General features: G+C 38.9%; 2 protein-coding genes across 9 annotated transcripts in view; one reads left to right on the forward strand and one right to left on the reverse strand.

The window, feature by feature from the left end:
* The window catches only part of PKD2 (polycystin 2, transient receptor potential cation channel), a 71,828-nt gene that overhangs the window by 23,896 nt on the left and 22,403 nt on the right, over window positions 1-25,529 (forward strand). For 3 of the 8 annotated variants that reach the window (XM_073340654.1, XM_073340655.1, XM_073340653.1), the window contains exons 8-15: window positions 1,038-1,219; window positions 2,031-2,151; window positions 5,437-5,535; window positions 8,969-9,090; window positions 10,466-10,583; window positions 10,822-10,985; window positions 13,034-13,181; window positions 13,687-13,736. In XM_073340654.1, the coding sequence (XP_073196755.1) occupies window positions 1,038-1,219; window positions 2,031-2,151; window positions 5,437-5,535; window positions 8,969-9,090; window positions 10,466-10,583; window positions 10,822-10,985; window positions 13,034-13,181; window positions 13,687-13,736 (1,004 nt within the window). The other 5 variants (XM_073340652.1, XM_073340659.1, XM_073340656.1 and 2 more) reach the window with 4 other exon arrangements.
* LOC140910221 (broad substrate specificity ATP-binding cassette transporter ABCG2-like) overlaps window positions 17,687-25,529 on the reverse strand; it is a 38,003-nt gene continuing 30,160 nt past the window's right edge. Inside the window, exons 11-15 of the mRNA XM_073340664.1 lie at window positions 23,562-23,686; window positions 22,227-22,381; window positions 20,686-20,775; window positions 18,966-19,063; window positions 17,687-18,078 (exon numbers count right to left, since the gene is read on the reverse strand). Of these exons, the coding sequence (XP_073196765.1) occupies window positions 17,931-18,078; window positions 18,966-19,063; window positions 20,686-20,775; window positions 22,227-22,381; window positions 23,562-23,686 (616 nt within the window). The 3' untranslated portion in view covers window positions 17,687-17,930. The remainder of the gene's footprint in view (window positions 18,079-18,965; window positions 19,064-20,685; window positions 20,776-22,226; window positions 22,382-23,561; window positions 23,687-25,529) is intronic.

Genomic DNA, 25,529 nt, shown 5'->3' on the forward strand with positions numbered 1-25,529 from the left:
TTGGGAATCACTGTTTGAGGAAGTCTAGCAAATGTGAAGGAAGACCCTATTTCGACTGATTTCCATTGCCCCTCGCTGTAGGATACTTCTCGTACAGCTTCTCCACCTTGCAAGAAGTAGGTTCTAATGTATATTTAAAATTTCCTCTGGCTCTCCTATGATCTCATTTTATGCATCCAAAATTTTTTAGTAATCTATTAATTTCTGGAAATGAAGTTGATAGTAACTCAGTGTATCTTGATGTGGAGAAGGGAACCTTGAGATATGAATGCATATATCACATGGGACTATTTAAAGTGCTCTGGCAAATCTAAATCTTGGCATTCGAGTAGCTCCCCCATGATAGTTTTTTGTCCATGTCCATCTTTGTTTTCCGTCCTCTAGATGTAATGAGTTCTAGAAGGAAACTTTTTTGTTAATGAACTGGTGAAGCTATCTATTGCATGGGCATCTTAGCATTACATCAATGGAGAGAGAATTCCCTCTGTACGCTTTAGGAAGTAACACAAATTCATTCTTAATCTACCAAGTGACTTGTGTATTCTACCACTATGATATAAAGTATAAAACAAAGCATAACTATGTGCCATTTTTACACTTAGAGATGGTGAATGTTAACTAATATAAATTGAAAATTCCTGACTGTCTTCTGCTTCATGTTTAAATAAAAAACAAAAAACCCAACAAGCCTGTAGGGAGGTTTCTTAAAAAGGCATGCTTCAATATTTCCCCCCCTTCAAAATAGTTCTAATATTGGTAGTCCAACACTGGAATAACTCTGCAATAAAACCAGTGTGCGCAAATAATGGAGCAGGATTGGAAATTTGGTTCTCCCTCAATGAATTTTTCTCTCATTTCTAGTATGAGTGTTTTGATAGAAGGGATATTTGTAAAAATAAAAGTAGATTGATTTTCTGTATCTTCAATATTAAGTGCTATGAGATTTGAATACACTTTGAATGTGAGGGGTTGGAACGTTGCTCATTCATTAGTAGTTGTCTGTCTTGTTTTTACATCTATTTCTCTTTTTTTAACAGCTCTTCAAATTTGTCAGCTTCAACAGAACAATGAGCCAGTTATCCACCACCATGTCTCGCTGTGCCAAAGATGTCATTGGCTTTGCTATTATGTTTTTCATTATTTTCTTAGCATATGCTCAGCTGGCTTACCTTGTGTTTGGCACTCAAGTTGATGACTTCAGTACTTTCCAGGAGTGTGTGTGAGTATAATAATAATAAACAGTTCTTCAGTACATCAGCAAATGACCTCCGCTACCTCATTGAAGACAGAAGGTTTTATTATAGCTCCCAGTTATATATAAAAGTTCTAGAGAGCTGACTGTTTTTGTAGGTATATGGGATTTCTGTTACACTTTTTAGAAACTGTTTCAGTATACTTTGTTGAAAAAAAAATAGTCACTCTACAATACTAAATATGACAGATGCACATAATAAACCATTTTTCTAAAAACTTCAAGTATGTCCTGACAAAAATTATATTAAACATAAAGACGACTTCTTCTTTCTTAACATTTGAAGAGATGGGCAACTCTTTCAAATAGATGGAAGTCATAGGGTTTTGAGAATGTATCGCTGACTGTTACATTACTTTACATTGCAGTAGTGATCTACATTTAGTTACTGAGTGATTGCATAGTACCCTAAAAACTGCAGAACATCCCGTTAACCACGTGTGACTAATTGCTTACTGGATGGTGACTATTCCAAGTTGTACAGCATAATGGTGATTTTAAAAAGTCTTATAATGTGTAAAGAGACGTTGGATTTAGTTCAGTTAGGTTCTACTCCACTGTGACTGTGAGGACATTAGTGATGAGCATGAAAATTTAATTAGCACAGCAACTGACTAACATTCAAAAAAATACAGTTCTCCCTACCACACTTCCTCTCCCCTCCATCCCACTCCATAATGAAAATGCTTAGCTCAAAATAGAATGAAATGTCACAAATTTGCTGCCAGAATTCAAAAATGTTTTAACAGCTGGACATGTTTTTGTTTTGTTTTTAAAGCTTTACTCAGTTCCGCATCATTTTGGGAGACTTTAACTTTACAGAGGTTGAAGAAGCTAACAGAGTTTTGGGACCAATTTATTTCACTACATTTGTGTTCTTTATGTTCTTCATTCTTTTGGTATGTAAGCCTTTGTTTATGGAGGGGGACAGGTGTTTTCAGTTACTTTCATCTTTACATCTCTGACTCCTATTATTTTTGGGTGACAGAAAGCTTATAACACAACTGGAAATTTACCCTTTAACAGATGCCCGTCTCTACACTCTTATTTGTCTTTTTCAAAATAAAGTTGCATTGCATTTCCCCGCCACAGCCCTTCAAATGTTTTCCTGATACAAGAATATTTTTTTCTTCTGAAATCTAACCAGTGACTTGCTCTATAAGCGCTTCACAAGTAGATCAACAGCATTATGGTGAGGAACTGTAGTACTCCACTGTACATGCTGCATCTTTATTTATAAACAGTGCTCATGTTTGGGGCTGGATGTTGCTGTAATCTGACGAAGGAATTGAAATGTTAGACTACCATTAAGCGAGTCTGTTCACTACCAGTTATCACTGGTACTGAATACGTATCATGTTATTTTAATGAATTAAGGGGTTGGGAGTGGAAGAAAGACACTCTTACCCCCCACAAAACATTTTTCATTGTTAGATGCAATATTCTTGAGATCAGAACCATTCACAACCTCTTGAAAGTTGCTTTGACTCTGTGGTGCAATTGCTGGTGGTCTGACAGGCAAATTTTTGCAAGATTGGAGCAATTTGCAGAGTCATTGAAGGCATTCATTTTGATGGTGGTATGTCCACCTTGAAAATAAGCTTGTCCAAGAGTCAGTGTCTTTCTAATCTCCTCCTCCAACTGCTGGATGTGTTCAACAACACTATATTTGTTAAAATATTTTAAAACATTTATGCAGCAGTGGTACACTTTCTTGAATAAGATGTAGAGAAAAGATGGTACCTAACTTGTTTTGACCGGGGTGTTAATGATTTTAGAGCGAATTGGGGCTCTTGTGTAGCAACCTAGCCCCGAGAAGGAAAATCTACAAGGCTAGTGTGGAGAGAGAGCAGAGGTAAAAATTTTCAAAGGGACTTAGGAGCCAAAGTCACCTTGATTTTTTGTCTTTCAGTGAAAATTAAGCTGCTAAATGCCAAAGTCACTTTTGAAAATGGGACTTAAGTGATTTAGGGACTTCAGTGCTTTTGAAAATTCTATTCCAGCTTTTTTAAAAAAACCCTATCTTTTAATAGGAGTAGTAACTTTCCCTTAGCATGCTTCATCCACAGACCAATCACATTGGGTGATGAGAGCAATTTCCAAGACCACTCCCACTACCTTTATATACTTTTCCATTAATTACTACTGCTTTCAAATACCATCACTAAGGCTGCGATTTAGTCACGGATTCCATGACTTCAGCCAGCCTTTGCTGGGAGCTGCAGGGTCCCCTGCCACCCGTGACTTTTACTAAAACTATCCGTGACAAAATCTTAGCCTTAACCATCACCCTAATGATACCACCAATATGGAGTGGAAATCTCAAAGTTATTCCCAAATCTGGAGCTCCCACATGGTGATTTGGTATACTGCTGATAACCTATTAGGACACCATTTTTCTGACATTGATTCTGTGGTTAATTAAAGTACTATTGTCTGAAACAACTTTCTACATTATTTCATGCTGTCTCTTATCTCATATAGTTTTTGGATGTTACGTTGTTTGTGTGTGATAAGTGTTGAGTGCATCTATTCTGTTATAATTATGAGACTAAGAAGTTTGTTAAAAATTTAACTGGTCCAAGGAAGAGTGAGCTAGCAAATGCAACATGGCACACTTGAACTTAGGAGGGACGTTAAGCAGGTTTGAAATCCGTTGTGAAACATCTCAAAGTTAAACAAATGGAGGATGGTATTTTACAGGAGGAAAAAACCCTTTTAATTAGAGTAAGTCACGGCATCACTGATGGATGTGGCCTACTTCTTTTGTTTATGTTAAGCAGTAGAGTGAGCCTCTTACTTCGTGGCTGCTATCTTGTTATAATGTTACAGCCTGTCAGGGAACTTGCAGTACTACACCATATTTTGTGTGTTCATTCCCATTTTCGGGTATTGTCATAAGGATTGAATGGAATTGTGTTGAGAGCTCCTGTAGAGCATTGTGATACAAAGCTAGGAAAGATGCATTAAAACAGCAGCATTCTTAAATCTTGCTGTTGTGAATTGAAGGCAAAATGAGCATAAGTCAAGGATGGGGCTCCAGCCTTTCTTTTTAATTGTCCTGGCCTTTGGCTGTGGTGCACAGTGATATATGGATATACATTTTTAAAATTTCCTTCTAGAGAAAATGTACTGAAGACATAAATGCTTTTTGCATGGGAATGCAACGCTTATTTCAGAGTAGTCCTAGGAATGCCTATCATGTAGACTTGTGCAAAGACACTTATTGGGCATAAATGTGCCTTATTGGTATTTTGATACATATATTTACTCTTTGGTATGGCTTCTTTCAAGTAGTTAGTGTATGTCTGGCATATTAAATATTTGACACATGTAGCAGTTTGAAATGGTTGACTTTTAATTCCTGATATCATTTATATAGCAATTAAATTCTTATCAAATTTCATATTCAGGAAATATATATGTGCACAGTAGTGGATAGTTTTTTAGACCTGCTCTATACTAAAAATAAAACTGTGTTTGTAATCAGGTAGTTACACTGTCATCTGACCTGGTTAAAACAGAACAATTGTGTCCACACACAAGCTTTTAGCATAATACAGTTATGTTTGTAGTGCATATGTCATGCAGTCTAAATTCATGTATAATGGCCTGCTGGGAAAATCTGGGCAGCTGTTTGAAACCATCTCAGCAGGGGATAGTTGGGACAGGAGGGCATGTAATGCAGACGAGAACTAGCTTCTCGTGGGACATGACCCTCTGAGATGTCGTACCACAGCAAAGAATGGTCAAGTAAGTGACATGGGCAGGATTGGGGTCCCATTAACAGTACAACAAAAGTGTGACAAACTGTAACAGGAAGATATGAGTGCCTAGATAGTGTTCTACCTTGCCAGCAGCCTATTAACTGCCGCAACTATTGGAATAATAATTAGTAATCAATTAACCATGTTGTTCATTGGTTACATTCGGTTAAATATTGTTGTGGGTGCAGAACCTTACCTTTCAATATCTTGGCTGTTTAATATTACTTTCTAACTGAGGTCACCCCTCCCTTTAAAAAAAAAAAAAAAAAAAAAAAGTAAATCCATAGGCTGGACTTCGTAGGGTATTTGTGAGATTGCTACAACAATGGTGGTGTAGTAGTAGTAATGGTCAGGTATACTGTCAGACTCTAGAATTGTATTTTTTAAGCTGAATTTTTAATTTGACTTTTTAAACAGAACATGTTTTTGGCCATTATCAATGATACTTATTCAGAGGTCAAATCCGATATGGCCCAGCAGAAGGCGGAAATGGAACTGTCCGATCTTATCAAAAAGGTAAAACAGTTTTGTTACAAATACTGACTTTGTATTGGCCAGATTCCAGACTCATTTCTGCCTGGTTTACTGTATAAAATACTAAAGTGCTGTATGGGCAACACTGAGTCAAACCAATCTACTGCTGAATAAAGCAAAAAACCCAATGGGCAGTAAAGGCAAGTCAGTCAGAATTAAGTACAAATTTTAAAATGAATTATGTAACTTCATGTTGGTTTCTAGTAACCTGAGACTTGGAACACTGAATCCAATCTCCTTGTATGTGATGTACTGGAGTAGCTGAATCGGCATTGATAAAGATTTCTGATGTGGAATTGGATTAGACTAAAACTCTAAATCTGCCAGGGTTTAGTTTGCTTACTTTATTCTATTTCTAATTATTTTGAACTCTGATTTGCAGTACCTTTTACTGCACAACCATACATGCAGGGTATCACACATTCATATGTACAGTAAAAGCTGTTTTATCCTGCACTTCACCAACCGGAAAGCTCTATAAACCAGCATTTCTGATCTTCATTGAAATTCCAGTTTATAGTCCGGTTGGCGTGGGGCTGGCAGGGGGTTAGGGCATGGCGGGGCTTGAGCTGCTCCTAGACCACGGCACGGTAGGCGGCTCAGCCAATGGGAGCTGTGGAGCTAGCCCTCAGAGCCAGGCAGGGGCAGCGTGCTCGGAGCCACCTGCCACGCCTCCGCCTAAGAGCACCCAGGACAGGTCACTGCTTGCGGGGAGCTGCCTTAGGTGACCCCTTCCTCACCCCCGGATCCAGTACCCCACACACTCTCTCCTGTGCCCCAACCTGCTGCCGTGAGCCCCCTCCTACACCCAAGCTCCCTCCCAGAGCCTGCGCCCCAACCTCCAGCCCCGCTCCCACACCCAAACTCCCTCCCTCTTAGTTAACCGGAATTTTTCACTTACTGGCACCCCTCATTTCCCCAACATGCCGGATAAAACAGCTTACACTCTATATTGGGAGTTGCTGATTGCAGCCACTGTTTAGGCTCCTAAAGTTAGCTGCCTGCTTGTGTGTGTGCGCGCGCATGAATATGTAGAGAGATTTATATCTAGACCAAGGTTGGTTTATTTGTGTCCTATATAGAAAATGGCTAAATTTGTAGCCAACATACTTCAAAGTTTTGAATGTGGTTATTAAAGTAGAGGAGAAAACTAAGTGTTGTGTTGTTGTTGGAATGAAGTGGTACAAAATTTTCATCCCCAGAATTTATTTCAAAATTAGATAGCGATTTACAAAATGAATAAACTAAATATGTTGTTTTGCACCCAGAACTACTGGCAGGAATTTTCAAAGGTGCCTAACATAGTTAAAAGCTCAACTCCCATTGACTTCAGTGGGAGTTGGGCATCTGAATTCCTTAGGTCCTTTGGAATCCTAGCCACTGGTGCAAGTATGCCTACCATAATTCATAGAAACAGGGAAATGAGATGAAAAAGATGTACTGGGTTATCTTGTCCATTCAGGGCCATGAGGGCCTGATGAAATACATCCTGAAATACTCAAGGAGTTGACTGAGCTGATACCTGAGCCATTAGCTATTTATCTGTCTTCATGGAAGACAGGAGAGATTCCGCAGGTGCCCATCTATAAAAAGTGAAATAAAGACAATCCGGGGAATTACAGACCAGTCAGCTTAACTTCAGGACCCGGAAAGATAATGGAACAAATAATTAAGCAATCAATTTGCAAACACCTAGAGGATAATAAGTAAACAGTCAGCATGGATTTGTCAAGAACAAATCATGTCAAACCAACCTAATAGCTTTCTTTGACAGGGTAACAAGCTGTGAATGGGGAGAAGCGGTAGATGTGATATATTTTTCCTCTAGTAAGCCTTTTGATACTGTCTTGTGTGACCAACTAGGGAAATGCAACCTAAATGGAGCTACTATAAGGTGGGTGCATAACTGGTTGGGAAACCGTTCCTAGAGAATAGTTATCAGTGATTCACAGTCAAGTTGGAAGGGCACATCAAGTGAGGCCCTCCAGGGGTCAGTTCTGGGTCCGGTTCTGTTCAATATCTTCATCAATGATTTTAGATAATGGCAGAGAGAGAACACTTATAAAGTTTGTGGATGATACAAGCTGGGAGGGGTTGCAAATGCTTTGAAGGATAGGATTAAAATTCAAAATGATCTGGACAAACTGGAGAAATGGTCTGAAGTAAATAGGATGAAATTCAATAATGGCAAATGCAAAGTACTCCATTTAGGAAGGAACAATCAGTTGCACACATACAAAATGGGAAATGACTGCCTAGGAAGGAGTACTGCAGAAAGGGACCTGGAGATCATAGTGGATCACAAGCTACATATGAGTTAACAGTGTAACACTGTTTGCTTTTTTTTTTTTTTTTTTTTTGCACAATATTCTGGGATGTATTAACAGGAGTGCTGTAAGCAAGACACAAGTAATTCTGCTCTACTGCACACTGATTAGGCCTCAGCTGGAGTATTGTGTCCCATTCGGGGCACCACATTTCAGGAAAGATGTGGACAAATTGGAGAAAGTCCAGAGAAGAGGAACAAAAATGATTAAAGGTCTAGAAAATATGACCTATGAGGGAAGATTGAAAAAATTGGGTTTGTTTAGTCTAGAGAAGAGAAGGCTGAGAGGGACATGATCATTTTCAAGTACATCAAAGGTTGTTAGAAGGAGGAAGGGAGGATGATTGTTCTCGTTAACCTCTGATGATAGGACAAGAAGCAATGGGCTTAAATTGCAGCAAGGGAGGTTTAGGTTGAAAAACTTCCTGTCAGGGAAGTTAAGCACTGAGCTAAATAGCCTAGGGAGGTTGTGGAATCTCTGTCATTGGAGATTTTTAAGAGTGGGTTAGACAAACACCTGTCAGGGATAGTCTAGAACAGCAGTTCTCAAACTGTGGGTCACAACCCCAAAGAGGGTTGCCACCCCATTTTAATGGGGTTGCCTGGGCTGGCTTAGACTTGACCAAGCCCCACCACCTGGGGCTGAAACTGAAGCCCAAGGGCTTCAGCCCTGGGCGTCAGGGCTCAAGTTACAGGCCCCCTTCTTGGGGCTGAAGCCCTTGGGCTTTGGCTTTGCCCTCCGCCCAGGGCGGTAAGACTTGGGCGGATTCAGGCTTCGGTTCCCCTTCCTGGGGTCGTATAATTTTATCGGGATTGCGGTGCAATGAAGTTTGAGAACCCCTGGTCTAGAAGATTATACTTAATCCTGCCATGAGTGCAGGGGACTGGACTAGATGATGTCTCGAGGTCCCTTCCACTCCTATGATTACATGATTCCTCCAGTGCTTGTCAGAAAATATTTAATGAGGTTTCGCTTCATTCAGGAATGCAGGCAATCTTCTTTACATGAAACAACAAGCAAAACAAAATTAAGTATGCCATTAGAAGTAAAGTTTTTTTTATTTTCTCTCATTTTATTTTCTCTGATAGGGATACAATAAAGCCATGATTAAACTTAAATTGAAAAAAACTACTGTTGATGACATTTCAGAGAACTTGCAACAAGGTGGGGGCAAGTTAAACTTTGATGAACTACGACAGGATCTCAAGGGGTAAGAAACCAGTATTTTGTATCTTAAACAATATTCCCAAGGGACTTGTGATGCAAAGAATCTGTCTGATTTCCTCAAGGCCTGTAGGGTGTGAGGTGGAGGGAAGTCCTTTTTAAGGTACATTAATGCAAATAACAATATGCAGGAATGCTTCCATGTCTGGTGGGTTGCTAATAAAGCTTATACTTCCTTTTGTAGCGAACAGAAGGGTTTTTATGTAAATAATAGGGTGCTGGAAAATCTGCAGAGTTTCAGGAAAGTCCAAGGGCATTGCAGAAACAAACCTCCCAAAAAATGAGGGGTGCAGGAAGAGAGAAATAATGGCTAATGGTGTGAGCTGGAGTGAGGTAACTAACTTTTCTTGGCTAGTTGCATCGTACTATCTATAAGTTGGACCCTTTCGCTTCATGGTGTGTGAGGATCAGCGGAGAAGTTTTGGCACCATTACTGAAGAGGATTGGTAACAATTCATGGAGAGAAAGATGGTGGTTGCATTTAAGTAGGACCCTGCTCAAAAGGCTTACCAACTATTGCCCTCTTTCTAGCCTCCTCTTATTTTTGGAAGGATTAGAAGTTGGCATTTGAGCAACTCAGTTGCATTTTTGATTCAATATGTGTTCTCCATTCTGACAAGGGGTTTTAGGCATATGTGTGTATGAAGGTGGTATTAAAATCCATAGAGAACAATCTTTCCAGGGATGGATGCAAGCTGACTTTTTTTTTTTCAGATGTCTCAATAACCTTTGAGTGTGACTTGCCTGCAGGATTTCATGAGGATGGAAGGGGGTTGTCTTATAGTAGATGTGTTCCTCTCTCATTGACACCAAAGACAGGCAAATGAAGAACCTTTCCTCCATCAAGTGCTCTTCTAAATGGGGTCCTGTAAAGTTTCATTATGTCACCTGTCCTGTTAAGCAGAATCTGGGGAAGTTCATGAAATGTTTTGGTCTGCAGAGTCACCTTTATACAGACGGTAGTTAGGACTAGAGCTCCTGTTGATCATACAGAGATACTGCATTCTCTTTGTTTTCTCAGTGCTAGTCACAATTGGGATGTGGGTAAGAGGAAACTGTCTTAAATGCAATCCAGTGAAGAGAGAGTGATGCTGTTAGGCAGGGAAAAAACCTCTAAAGCAATGGGCTGGGGCCAAAACTGTTGGTGATATGTACCCAAGCTTTGTCAGCATGATTAGTGGACTTGGATTTGTAATGGGCAAGCTTGTAGGCAACACTGAATTAAGCATGTTCTTTGGCTTTTAGAAAATTTGCTGTAGTTAAGACTTTTTTGTTGTTTCTTCTCCGCAACATTTTTGGCAAAACATCCAAAAAAAAAAAAAAAAAAAAAAGGCAGGGGGTCCATTTTATCTTCTTTTCAGGAAGGGTCACACAGATGCAGAGATTGAAGCAATATTTACGAAGTATGACCAGGATGGGGACCAGGAATTGACAGAACATGAACATCAGCAAATGAGAGATGATCTAGAGAAAGAGAGGGTAAGTCGTGCTTTAGGGCAATTGGAAGACCTTGAACACCATCAGTTAGGTCCTTGGAGTTCCTAAGCACCAATTCTCATTTGCATTAGATTTAGACTTACTAATCTGTTACGTTGTCTAACGTTCACTCCCAACAAAACTATAAAAGGGTGAGGTAGCTCAGTGAATGAGGTCATGCAGCCTTGACCTTCAGCACACAGGTGAGAGTCTATGGATAACATGTTTGTTTTTCATGAAGGAGGATCTGGATCTGGACAGGAGCTCTCTACCACGTCCAATGAGTGGTCGAAGCTTCCCTCGCAGTCTGGATGACTCTGAAGAAGACGATGATGAGGACAGTGGACACAGCTCTAGAAGAAGAGGTAGCAGCTCTAGTGGGGTTTCATATGAAGAGTTCCAAGTGTAAGTGCAAGCAGTCCTGCAGTGTGTGGGGTTGTGGTTTTTTTTTTAAATATATATTTCTGGATATAAACCAAATGAAATCTAAGAAATGTGTTACAAAGCTAACTGTAAATAGCTGTTTATCACTTGAAATCTGTTCTCTGCATTTTAAGTTGTTGTTAGAGGATCCTGGATGAAAATGGAAACAAAAGAAATAGTAGCTCCCAGATTTAAATAAATAAGCAACTAAAAAAAAAAAAGGTTCACAATGAAGGTCACTTACCTGTAACTGAGGATCTTCAGGATGGACTCTGCATAGTCAGCGCAGCACCGATTGGCACAGCCCAAAAGTAGGAATATGCAAAGGACACTCAAAGAAATATGGATTTTTCCTACTTTAATTTGGTTGATGTCTAATGAGGGCATGTCTGTATGGCAATTTAGTGTGCAGCAAGCCCTGCCATGATTCTACAGTGCATTAACTGGCATCCAGTTAATGTACAGGACGCTGTGCATTGTAGATTCACGTACTGGCTTGCCACGCACTAAATCGTTGTGTAGATAAGCCCTGAGTCTCTTTGGTGTAATTACAGTAAGAATGAGCCATATCACACCAGAGTCCAAGTTAACACCTCTGCTCTCAGGTGTTTGTGGAAGAATTTCATCCATGCCCATACAATGGCTGACAACCTGAAAGAAACATTGTCAATGTTAGAGTAATTCTAAAAGTCTACTCTGCTGTTCTTTCATCAGACAAAAATCGAGATTATTGTACATTCAAATAGAATTAAAGGATTGGCAGGAATTGGTATTACTTATGTTTGTATATTTGGCTGAAATGGTCTCTCTCTGTAGGCCCCAGTCACAGCAAGGATGAATGAAGTGGATATGACTTAGGGTAGCTAGAACCTGATTGACCATCTTCCTTGTTCAGTAGTAACTGTGTGTAATGATCCCAAACTGTACTACCAGTTAAAATGTCTGCAATCAAATGCCTGTGTGTTATATGTATTTTCTTTATCCCCATATAGGATGTAGAACATATCAGTTATTTTGCTTGGGATGTGATTAACTCCACTACATATATGACAGCAAAATTAACACTTCCTTTCTAAATCCCCTTCACTTGAAAACATTCTTGCATCCGATGAAGTGAGCTGTAGCTCACGAAAGCTTATGCTCAAATAAATTTGTGGGTCTCGAAGGTGCCACAAGTCCTCCTTTTTTTAAAACATTCCGTTAACTTTAAGGTTGTCTGCTATGTTCACTAGTTTTTATATGAAATTTGTTTGACAGGAAGGGTGGGTGGGTAGTTAGGTAACTAGGTCTAGGGATAATAAATAAACCTAGATGCTGTATTTCTGCAGACCACATGGGCTTCATAATCAGTAGCTCTCAAATCATCATCAAAGATGAAAATTATTATCTTAGAAAATGGTTGTATTTCTTTTTTACACATATATATAATAAAACGTTATGCAAGCCTGTAAACACCTAGCTCAGTTAGAATACATACAGACCAGAATATGGAACCCTTCATTCACCATGGGAATGCATGTCTCTCTTAAGAAGTAGCAACGGTTCTACTTATTTTTTTCTTCTCTCTCAGAGTATTGCAGAACTGAATGTGTTCTAGAGACAGTTTGCTGGGATTCATTTCTGGGCCAAAAATCTTCCACCCAGGATGCTATGGAAGTAGCACTCTCTTCTCTGTGGAAAGCAGAGTGCCTCTTGTACAATCTGTAGCAAACCTCACAAGTGGTACTGACCAGCTCTTGAGTGAGCCCCACCCGGCCTGCCATTCTTGTACAGTTTATATGACAGGATATCCCCCAAAGAGAAGGAAATCAGAGGAAATAATTTAGGAGTTTTAGACTTGCTATTGCCCTTCTCCCTTGCTGAGAAAATTACAAATTATTCCATTGTCATTTTGGTTTGCAGGGTTAATAAAAACAGTACAAATGTCATCTGATGAACTTTCCACTTCCTACACGTCGATTAGCTAAAATCAAATTAATAACTTGAAAATGTCAGTAACATAAAAATTAGCAAATATCTGTTGCCTTCAGGTTGGTGAGACGAGTGGATCGCATGGAACATTCCATAGGCAGTATTGTTTCCAAAATTGATGCTGTTATTGTAAAGCTTGAGGCAATGGAGCGGGCCAAACTAAAAAGGAGAGACGTTTTGGGAAGACTGCTGGATGGAGTTACAGAGGTAGGAAACCCCCAGTCTGACTTGAGCAGTCAGTTGACTGATCATCAACTAAAGAGCTGTTTTCCATGTAAGATGATGAGCTCATTTGTTTCTACTTTGCTTTTCTACTACTTCACACATAGGATTGTGATAACCGAGGTAGACACCTTAGCAATGTTAAGCTGGTGACTATCAGACTCCATTTTGGGTTTATTTACAATCACTTGATCAAAGTCCAGCCAGTGACTAGTTATCATAGTGAATTAACACATCCCTGTGTGAAAGCTCTGTCATACCATGGTAATGGGCACAGTATAAAAACTTCTTGTTGCTATTCTGCAGCTGCTACACAACAGTACCTTTACCTCTTGTTCAGAAGATACAGTGCCGGGTTTAGTCCAAAGCCATACTATGGTATGAATTCATCTGAGATGTCTTTTAGAATATTTTATACCTTCTTCCAGATTTTGTTCACAATCAAATTTGGAAGATTATACTGTGAGTTTGTGTCATTCTTTGTATTTAGGATGAAAGATTGGGACGTGACAATGAAATCCACAGGGAACAAATGGAGAGGTTAGTACGAGAGGAACTGGAGCGTTGGGAATCGGATGACACAGCTTCCCAAATGAGCCACCGCTTGGGAACACCACTTGGACTGAATAGCCAGCCTCGTTCTAGGAATTCCCGTCCATCCTCCTCTCAGTCAATAGAAGGCATTGATGGAAGTGGAGGAGGGAATGGCGGGAGCAACATCCATGTGTAATATTATTTGTCAATGGGTTGTTTTAAAATTTCAGTCCTGTATTATAACAGCAAATACGCTATTTACTATTTGTTTTCCAAAAACAGTGATGAATGTTAAAGCTACCAGTGTCCCCACCTGGGGATTGATCAGTAGGCCATAGGGACATCTAATATACAACCACTGTGTCAGCAGCTGACAGGTGTAGAGTTGGCATAACCTACTTACCCCACTAAATAGGGTGATATTCCCATTGCCACCTACACTGGCTTTAGGACCATAATCCACCAGTAGCATTGCTTAAAGTGGCTGCACTTAATAGGATCTGTGCCCAGAGGGTTTTACAGTTTCCCTGTCTTCATTCAGTAAATGCAGCTGTTTTTTTCCTAAGTACTCCCACCTTAAAGCTTAATGCTTGCTATGCAGCAGGAGCTCATTTTGGTTATGTAAAATAGGACTGTAAGAATCTACTTTCCCATTTTGTAACGTTGGAAATTAGTTTCAAAGTTGTTGAAGTAAGTCTCTTCTAAAAGTTTGGATTAATCGTTAGCCAAAAATGCATTTAACTTCTCAACTCAAATGCTTAGATTTCCAGTGCTTTATAATGGAAAATATTATTCTTAAATTCCTATTCTAAAATATATTAATAAGGTGACTTCCTATATAGTTATTCCCGTTAATTATATTTGACACCACTTACAAACAAGTAACACAATCTCTTTCTTCTTCTGGAGTTTTCCTTTAGTGTGCTAAGATTTTTTTAAATTAATTTAAAAGTAACATTCCCTATGTATCAGTGCACTATTGCCTTTTTTCTCTGACAGAAGGTCGTGTTTAGTTCATTTTTATTACGAAGTAGAAGCATATGCAAGTGACATTGTACTTTTAGTGTTTTAAAAGTAGTTCTTTGGGAACTTCTTTACACATGAGAGACAAGGTGGGTATGGTAATATCTTTTATTGGTAATATCTTTTATTGGATCAATTTCTGTTTACACTTAACTAATGTGATCATTGTTGTCTTTGTGTCTGTCCATAGCTGGCTTTTAGGGTCAAATTTCCAAATAGGAAGTTCTCTGAGCTCCGTGTCCAAAACTGAACCTACCCTTTCTACAATTACATGCAGAAATTAGGTAAACATTAGATAAGTTGTGAAAAACATCAATGAATCTTGGGGGAAGCAGGGGTAGAGAGAAACTGACATTTTGAACATTTCTGACTAGCTCTAGCAAGTATTCATTCCAATTCAAAGGCAGGGGCCTAATTAGCTTCTTATGTATGCACTTACCTGACCTGCATGAGCAATTGGAGGTATATTTCTGCATGTACGCTTTTTTCTGTAGGGAACTTCACTGCAACTTGAAATTGTAGTCTTTAGGATAACCAGCACTTTTTAGTACAAGACTTGTTGGATTTGAGACTGCGGTAGAGCTTTGAAGCAGCAACAGCACTGACAGTGATTTGAGTTTGCTATACAGAAAATTAGAGGCAAGTATGTACAATTTTTGATAGCATATATTTAGATATAGTGAAATATGGGAGTCTTCACTTAAGCTGACAGTTGCCTTAAGACTTATTGTAGGTTTAAAGGGGAACGGAAAACTTAATACTCAGATGAAGTACACAGTATTCTAAGTGCATAGATTTGTAGGATGTAAGAAGGAAAATGTCCATGCCAAAGGATAAGAAGCCTTTTTATTGATGCTGGTGGTTTTCATGTTGTGCTTATTATAGGAATTGCTTCCTGTAATTAACCTTAAGAACCTTATATTCTTGTGTTAGTATTTTTGGTTTGGTATTGGATCAAATACACCTCCAAATATTGCAGAGTTTCCCCATATCTATATATACCAGCACTTGTTGTCCTGTTACGGTGTCATCCAAGACACATTCCATATGATCAAAGCACTTGTCCTTGATAAAAACAAAACTTTTCATATGTTAAAGTTACGAGAAAGTACATGTTGAGTCTTAGATGAAGGGACTTCTCCCCTACTGAGAGCTGAAATTTCCCAATAGACTATGGGTCAAGCTCCACCACTGCCAAGTAGACAAGAAATTAATCCAAATGAATTTACATCATAATAGTTAAGACTAAGATTTTATCACAGTTATTTTTAGCAAAAGGCAGGGACAGGTCACTGGCAATAAACAAAAATTCACTGAAGCCGGTGACTTGTCCCTGATGTTTACTAAAAATAACTGACAAAATGGGGCTGATGGGGGGATGAAAGCCTGAGTCCTGCTGTAGCAGGGGTCTAGAACCTGCTGCCACTGTGGCTCACAGCTCTGGGGTCCCCCTGCTGCCTGCGGAAGCTGGGGGGGGGGCCCTATGTCCACAGTGGCTCAGAGCACCAGCTTCCCTGACAGCTTCAGCCCTGCCCCCATGGGGCTGAAACGGAAATTGTCATGGAGGTCTCTGAAAGTCATGGACTCCTGGACTTCTGTGACATAATCTAAGCCTTAATAGTGTACAAAACCTTCCATTACATTACTGCGTAGGAGGTATATTTCAAGGGGTCAGTTGGCTAATGGTTTGACATATGGTAAGATTGTTTTTGCAAGCTCTAAAAAATTAGCATTTGGTCTATTGGGGCGTAGGAATACCAAAATGCCAGATACAGTATTATATGTCATGTAGTTAAAGTTTAAACCCAATCATCTGACCAAACGATTTGGCTTCACAGGAAAGAGGTTGCTAGTGCTCAGTTAAAGTGATCTTTTGTTATAAAGACAAGACATGTTGGATGTTGCTGCAATATCATGCTGCAGAACTAAGGAAATTTGCATTTGTGAAGCTGTGCCTTTTCAAGACACTACAGCTATCGCTGTGGCTTTAAATGTGTCCTAAAATTGTACCTTTTCTAAACTAATATCGAACAAAGCTTTTCTTTTATTAGTATGTTAATTATGAAAACCAAAATGTCTGCATTCATAGCTATATTTGTTCATCTGTATATTTGTAACGTGTCGTTACTGAATAACAAACTTCATTTTGAAGTGCAGTAAGCTTTCATGGGCTACCCATGTGTGTTGACAATGTGCCATGCAATAAGTACATGGCAACTAGACAAATGTGTTATACATTTTTTATTATGGTTTCATTTTAAGTTTAGATTCTCCTGCAACTGTTGCATAGAAGAAACCTTTTACCCTCGATACAAAGTAAATGTAAAGTCTTTGCATTAACATTTGGTCTTATTAGGAAGCTGTTAATTATGCAAGTCTTCCACAGTTATCAAAGATTTATTGGTCTATAATACTGAGCACTTTACTTCCTAATAAAGATTTTACATATGAAAACCACCACTGTGTATGAGAATTATGCACAAAAATGGGCTGCATTTAAATCTGTCTCCGTATGGTGAGTGTCCTGTATTTGACATGTTGCTTCTCCCTTCCCGCTTCTTCCCATCCCCCTGTACTGTTTTAAAAATTAAAAAAAAAAAAAAATACAGCTACAGGACCACACTGATGCTCCTGTTTGGTGGAACCAAAAGGAAACTGAAGGCCTAGTCAGTTTCACTTACTGCCCTGCCCTGCTGCATGAAGCAGAAGCCTCTGCTAATTAGATAAGAAAACTAAATTCTCATCCAACTTCACTTTATATAGTTTTTTAAACTATATATTTACATTTCTAGGTAGACATGTTCAGATATTTTTTTCAAGTGCTTTCTTCAGCTAGCTGTCTGCCACGATCAATAATGCACACTAAGCCTTTGTTACCTTAGGATGTCAAAGTTGCTTCTCTGTTTACATCTCCCTTACTGCTGATCTGGGGCTTCTACAGCATTCTGTGGTCCCTGGAAATCCCAGGCCTAAATTATAAGCTGTCAACAATCCTCTGCTGTCTTCATGCACATGAGACCTTTGTAAAAGATATAGCTCAGTAGCAAGCAGTATCAGTAAAAACTGAACACAGTTATCAAAATCTTTAATCTTTGAAAATGTTAAACATTTTTAGTCCATTCACTATCAAAACTACCTTGCATTGTGTTATACTAGATGCTTGTTAACTCATCTGAATTAAGAGAACTTCTTCAGGAAGCGCAGTTTCAAATATGCAATTGTAAGGAAGATGAGTGTCATGCATAGAAGAGCCACATAATTCCTCCACATGCCCCAAGCAGACACTTCAATGCCTTGCATTTTCAAATATTCTTCTCCAGTGCAGCTAGTCAATACAAATTAAAGTTTAAAAAGTTAACCCTTTGTAAAGATCTGTAACTGAATATTTAATTTCCCTGTCTTCATAATTTTGCTGAAAAATGCTTTGGTCCAATGCAAACAAACAGAATGGTGACTGAGGATAGATTAACCTGTGTTAGGGGGAAAAAAAAGATTCAAACCTCAACTCTATACTAAATTTGAACCTTTGCTATTCAGTGCGCATCAGCCTGTGTAAATACTTACTCTACTCTGAAGAGGTCTTGGACCTGTAATACTTTTTAGGGCCTCAAGCTAGCAAATTTTGCAAGTTACCATGTTGCATACTGTGGAGAAGAAAAATCTGAATTTATAAGTCTTTGTAAAAAATTTGAAGAGAATAGCTGAGCAGAACCTAGCAGAAAGTACCAGGGCCAAGGAAATTTCTCTTCCCTTCAATATTCTTTGGTAATAAACTATGAGAACTTCTTCAAAGTGCAATTTTAGATATGCAATAAGAAATTAATATTACAAATATACAGCACACATTAAAAATAGTCTGTTGGGTCCTTTTCTACACAGGAAAACTTGTCATGTCCTGAAATGGTTTTCAAAACCATATCTTAAACTGCTCCAGGATCACTACCTGTTCTCTCAAACACTTTCTTTAAAAATTGTCCCCTCTACCTTCTCTAGCACTTTCAGTCATTTAAAATGTCTAAAATGACTTATCTGAAATGAACAGCAAATATTTGAAAACCAGAGACTGCTCCAGAGGCTAAGTATTCAGTTATAAAGCATAGACCCTCTAGCAGCTGAGGCACCAGGAAAACAACAAAAAAATCTCATTCAGATTTGTAGTTTAGTGAACTTGGGCTCCTTGCAAGAACTTGTTTATAACAACTGCATACTTACATTGTAAAAGGACTAGAAGTGATGCAACTTACATTGACCCCAGTCACATTGGCATTCTGGCAAAAGTTTAGACCTGTAAATTCATTAATTTGCAAAGCCTTTAAAGATAAAAACAAAAATAGGTAGTCAAAGGGGAGCCACTAAGCAGGTTTAATGAATTACTACATACTAAACAAACCAACAAAAGTTTCCTTTAAAATGTATATCAAAATTGTAAGCCAAGATCTGAAAAACTGTCTGGAATCAAAGCTTTTTTTCCTAGAGTGTTGAAGAAATCCTTCCACTGAAAACAGTTTTGTCTAATTTTCAGATAATCACATTTAAAGTATTGGTAAAATACTGTGAAAATATCCCCCTTTGTGACTAAGTGCACACGTTGTCTTTGCCATAGGCACAGGGCCTGCTGCTGCACAGACTGCTATTGGGAGACCTGCATGATGGAAACTCATTGAAACAGAGCAAAAATGTCTCTCTGAACTAAAATAATACTACTGGCTCATTTCTCTTATGCTATAAGCCACAATATCTATTCCTTTCAGCTTTTTCTATTTTATTTTATATGACAGGCCTCTGAGGCATGCCACTTTTTTTTCTCCCTACCAGCCCCAAAACACTGATCAGATTGTGTATTCTCTACTAAATTTCATAATTATAATGCCAAAAGGAACTATTGTGATCACCTAGTCTGACCACTTATAATACTCCGGTCACAGAAGTTCCCTAAATTAATTCTTGTTTGAACTAGAGAATATCTTTTAGATACTGTGTTCAGGATTGCAAATCACTTTAAGACACGTGACTGGTCACACAAATCAGAAAATAAGGTCTGAATTATGGTTATAGATGACATAAGTGTATATAGTTCAAAAGATCAGCAACGGGGATACAGCTTTCAGATTAGCACTACTGGGCTCACTGTAGCAATCTTGTATAAACATTTGAAAGGATTGCACTTATTTGTGTTAGTTGTGGCTGATGCCCTTATTGAAATTGGGACTCACTCTGTGTTTGTATATACCTAGCACAGTAAAGACAGTCACTCATCTGAAAAGTTTACAATCTAAATAGGAAAGGTGGAAGAGGTGAGGAAAAACAGGATTTTTTTGTTTGTTTGTTTGGTTGTGGAGCCAACTCTTTTCCCTTCTTGGCAGCTATTGCTAAAATTGACATAATCCAGTTTTTAGATACCCCACCTCAGCCTTACCTATATCTCACTGGTATCCAGGCCTGCTGTTATTAAAATGTTATGGCAATACAGTAAGGGAATTATCCAGTTTCACATGAAATAAGCAATGGCCAAAACATAAGAAATGAAAAATGCAGAGGAGTTAGGAAGTTGTTCATACTTCTAAGAGGAATTGAGAACCACCATTATAGCAGATACTTAAGTTACATTAGTATTAATTATGTATTGTGGAGAGCAGTTCTGCAACCTGCAAAGAATCAGGATGACTCAATCTTTTTCTGGCCTTACTGCTATTTATGATTATCTATTGACCGCATTTTCTTGTGCTATGCTAATTTGTTACAATACGTATCTGAAACGGTGAGACCTATTGCACTGTACTGAGAATGTAGAGACAGGGAGAACTTATCTGTGTAAGTTGTAATTTACCAATTATAACTGGAATAATATTGTTTGACATTATTTCTTACAAGATAATGGTGATCTCTTTCAAAAGGTGTTTCCAGCATAATGCACAGAAAATGTAGCACTCACTGTCAGGCCGTAGCGAGGGATGCTGAAATAGTTCAGCCAGACAAGCCAGGATTCGATGCTTGTGAGATTTACCAGCAAGCCAGAGAAAATCTACAAACAGTAAAGAAACAGTCAAAAGTATGTCATGGGAATTTTGCAGACCTGCGTCACTTTAGATTTTGATACACTTAAGGGCTTGTGTGCACTTGAAACGTCCTTCCCTCCCTTGCCCCCCCCCCCCCCCAAGGCAGCAGCTAGGTCAACGGAAGAATTCTTCTGTTGGTACTATCTACGAAGGGACTTAAATCATCTTAACTACATGGTTCTGGGGTTTGGATTTTTCATAGCCCGCATGCAACAACCTAATTTTCTAGTGTAGACCAGGTCTTATTCAGTGTACAGAAATAATTCCCATTAATGTTAAATGTATACATGCACGATGAGTATAAAATCCTAAATCTGAGCCTGATTCTGTAGGCCTTACCTGCTCTCTGTCAATAGGAACAGGATTAGGCCCTTTGTTACCCGAGATGTTTAGTTGTTCCATGGTCTCAGACAGCAAGGGATGAAATGCAATGGAGTTGTATTTGAGGCAGAAGTTTACTTAGAATCTTTACAGGACAGTTTCTTTCTACCTGGAGCAATAGTGGCCTGTTGGGCCATCACTAGTTTCTTGGCAGGATTTTCACTCAGAAGCACAGGTCTTAAGCCTCCTCCTAAAGCATATGAGTCCTAAGGAACATGAGCCTTTCTCTGGTCTCCAGCAGTAGGAAAGCCTGGAATCTCCCTCAAATCATAGTTGGAGCGTCCCTTTTCTAACCTTTGGCATCCTCAGATAGGAAGAACTCAAAAGAGGGGAAATACAGCAGTTCCTCAGCAACAATCCTCTGACATGACTTAATTATAGAACTAAAAGGCCTAAATCCTGGTCAAGAGAGGCAAGGGGTAAAAAATATAAACAAAACTGTCAGAAATCACCACCACCCTGGAAAAGAAAAGCTCTGGAAGAGCAGTTCAATAGATTATTCTCTTTATAGGTAAGAATAATCCATATCGGAGGGGGACAAAAACAATCACTGAGTTCAAGGACTTTGACTTGGCTCTGGTGTATTCCACAGAATCTTCCAAAAGCTTTCCTCCCTCCTGCAACACTACCGGCAGTTACACCCATACTTGTCAAGGCTATGCAAAATAGTCCCATTTAAGTCATGTAATTCTGCAGAGGTAATAACACCTAAGGAGTCCGAGACCAATCTTACCCAGATTATCAAACGCTAGTCACTTGCAAAGCAATGGGGAACCCGCTGCTCTGGGCTGCTTAGCTTTTTTTACATCTGTTTACTTGAGCTGTCTCACTTTACAGGAGATGTGTTCATAATGTGATCTGATATCAAGAGGAAGGATTAGAAAGTATTCTTAAAATTCCAAAGGGCTCTGCTGATGTGCTTCAAAGCACATATAAATAGATTTTTAAAAACAAATTAATTACACATGGCATTTCATTGTCATCTTTTGTACAACAAAAATTTAAGGGGAAAAAAACAGAAAAATGTATCACTCACAATCATAAAAACAAAGCAAATATTTATGAGGAGATTAGCGACAGCCACAATATCTTGTCCCGTTGCTACAGCCAGAGCCATAGAACTGGCTGTGTGGGCGACTAGTATAAGGGTAACCATCATGATAAAGAACGCCCCAATTGTTGGCTTGAAACCTAAGAAATGGGGGGAAAAAAGTCTCAGTCTATCTTTTCCTAGATTAGGGTTTTTGTGTATACTATACACATACCTCTTTTTAGTACCACAGTACATAGTTTGCTTTTATTTGCAGAAAGGGAGTATCATCAACCATAAAGTGTTCTGTCCTACTGCATGAACACCACTTTAAAGAAAATGAACATCTTGGATTATAAAAGGAATTCAGAATGGAAACCTATATACATTGCACCTATAGCTGAGTCAATTAAAAGGCCAAATAAAGAAGTAGTCCAGCTGCAGGGAAGTAGTAGTAGGGTCATCTCCCTTCCTGCGCACTCAACAACCTCTTTCAAATGCCTCCTCAAAAACCATTTCCTTTGTCTTGTTTTCCACCCTTTATTTTTTACTCTCATGCTATCTGCTCCTCTATATACTCTACTGGTCTATACTTTAAAATATCAGAATCTATAAACAACTGTATAATATTTTCATTTGTATGTGGTTTACTCTCTAATACCCTTCTGATCTACGCTTGCCTAATTTAGAGCAAGATTTTTAATTTTTTTTTTAGTTTCACTCATGGTGAGCAGTCCTACTGATTTGATCGTAGTAGACTGTAATCTCGTCAAGACAGGGATGATGTCTTTTTAATCTATGTTAGGCTCCGTACAATGGTACTATATTGTTTATCAACATGAATAGTAATAACTGGACAGATCCTCAGCTGGTGTAAATTGGTGTAGCTCCATTAATGTCAGTGAAGCTATGCCAATTTACCTCAGCAGCAGATCTGGTCCAATAAATTTGTTAGCATAGTTAACTTGTAGAAAAGTCAAGTTCATTAATACCCTTGGGTCTCTTGCTCCATGAGCAGTAGATTAGACAAATCATAAAAAGGCACACAGAATTTGGGAGGAACGCATAAATCAGTGTACAAGCTTACCAAAGCTAACTTCAGATTTGTATTAACAGTAAATAGCTTCAACACATTCTATTTACCAACCTACTCCCAGAATAAAGGTTTTCTGTGAGCTTATGCTAAAGGGAGGGGGGGGGGATAAAAAATGGGACAAGGACCGTAGCCCTATAAGGAAGACGTGCAGACAGACCACCCATGGATACCTGAATTATTTGCCAAAGGAAAGAGTGAATGACCACAGTTCATTTTGATGCAGCTTTCTTTTATAGGATACTTGCCTATTAAGAAATAATTTATAGAGGTGAAGATGATGCTTGGTAAAGTCCTCATGGGTATTAGATCAGCCATTATCTTTGAGAAAAAATATGCAGATACTCTGTAGTAACCACTGATATATTCATGTCTAGAAAACAAATATATATGTATATTATAGATTATATTTCAGTAATGAAGCCATATAGACTGGGATTTTCAAAGCAGCCTAAGGGAGTTAGACACCCAACCACCATTAATTTTAATGAGATCTGGGCACCTAAATCCCTGCCATCATCTATAGAGACCAACTTTAAAGAGCTCCAGAAAGCTTATAATACAGGGTACATTGGAGTACTGATTAAGCTTCTCTTGTTGTTCATTATTTTGTATAGTTTAATTAAGCACTATATTATTCATCTCACCTCTAATCTAAACAATCCCAGTTTCTTCAATCTATTTTCATATGAAACTCTGTCCGTGCCTCAAATCGTTATCACCTTCTCTGAATCCACTCAATTTCTGCTCTACCCTTTTTGAGATTGGATGACCTGGACTGAATACCATATTCCATCCTTTGTGGTGAAGACATGCAAAGAAATCATTTAACTTCTCTGCAGTGTTTATATTCCTTAATTGTTCCCTTTACTTCCCCGACAGTCTAGTTGATTTATTGATTCTGAGGATATACTTACATATTTCCTTTTTTGATTTTGTGTCTTTAGCTATTTGCTCATCATAACCCTTCTTAATCTTCCTTATTTATATCTTACATTTTTATCTTCCATAGTGTATGCTCCTCTTTACTCGCTTCACTTTTCATTTTTTTGATTCATACTTTACTTAGCCTGAAAAACCTCTTGAACTTTGCCATTTGACCATACTGCTTTTTTCTTGCCCTCCCGGTACTACTTTTGGTTAAAAGGAGATGCATCACTTCTGTGAATTATATAAACTGCTTAAGCAGGCTCCATGCTGATTCTAGTGTTTTCTATCCCTTAATTTTGACTTTAGAGTCTTTTTGATTATCTTCTTCATTTTTCAAAAAACCCCCACCTCCTTGCTCAAGTTTAGTGCCACCGTGCTAGTTTTTGGTATGATTTCTCTCCTACAAATGTTCAGTTTAATTATTTTGGTGGTCACTATGCCTTAGTAGTGGTTTGGTTATAGTTACTTCTTGGACCAGCTCTTGTGAGTTTCATTTAGGACTAAATGGAGAAAAGCCTGTTTAGGCTTATCTTTGCTGCAGAGTTAATTTGGTCTGTTACTCGGGTGTTGCTCCTGTCCACAAACAGAAACATCTTACACGAGTTGGTAACTTTACACCGGAGCTCGTTGGCCCATCCTTGGCTATAGGCTAAAGCCCAGAAATGTTAATACTGAGGGTGGTAGCCCACCGACTGTACTGTGGACACAGACTTTCTTACATGTGCCCTAGAACAGTGGTTCTTAACCAGGGGTACACAGAGGTTTTGCAGTGATACATCCACTCAACTAGATATTTGCCTAGTTTTACAACAGGCTACGTAAAAAGCACAAGCAAAGTCAGTACACACTAAAATTTCATACAGTGACTTGTTTATATAGGCTATATACTATACACTGAAATGTAAGTATAATATTTATATTCTAATTTATTTATCTTATAATTATATGGTAAAAATGAGAAAATAAGCAATTTTTCAGTAATAGTGCGCAGGGCCGGATTAACGCAGGGGCTTTAGGGGCTGCAGCCCAGGGCCTCGGGCTAAGGGGGCCCCGGCGCAGCAGGGCTCAGGCAGGCTGCCTGCTTGCTGTGGCTCCACACCGCTCCTGGAAGTGGCCAGCTGCTGGCACATCTCTACAACCCCTGGCGGGGGGGAGGCGGCTACATGTACTACCCCCACCCCCAGCACTATCCCTGCAGCTCCCAATGGCCAGGAACTGGCCAATGGGAGTTGACGGGGTGGCACTTGCAAACGCGGGCAGCGCACAGAGACACGTTGTCCCCCTCC

This window comes from Lepidochelys kempii, chromosome 4, assembly GCF_965140265.1.
Source record: "Lepidochelys kempii isolate rLepKem1 chromosome 4, rLepKem1.hap2, whole genome shotgun sequence".
NCBI lineage: Eukaryota > Metazoa > Chordata > Testudines > Cheloniidae > Lepidochelys > Lepidochelys kempii.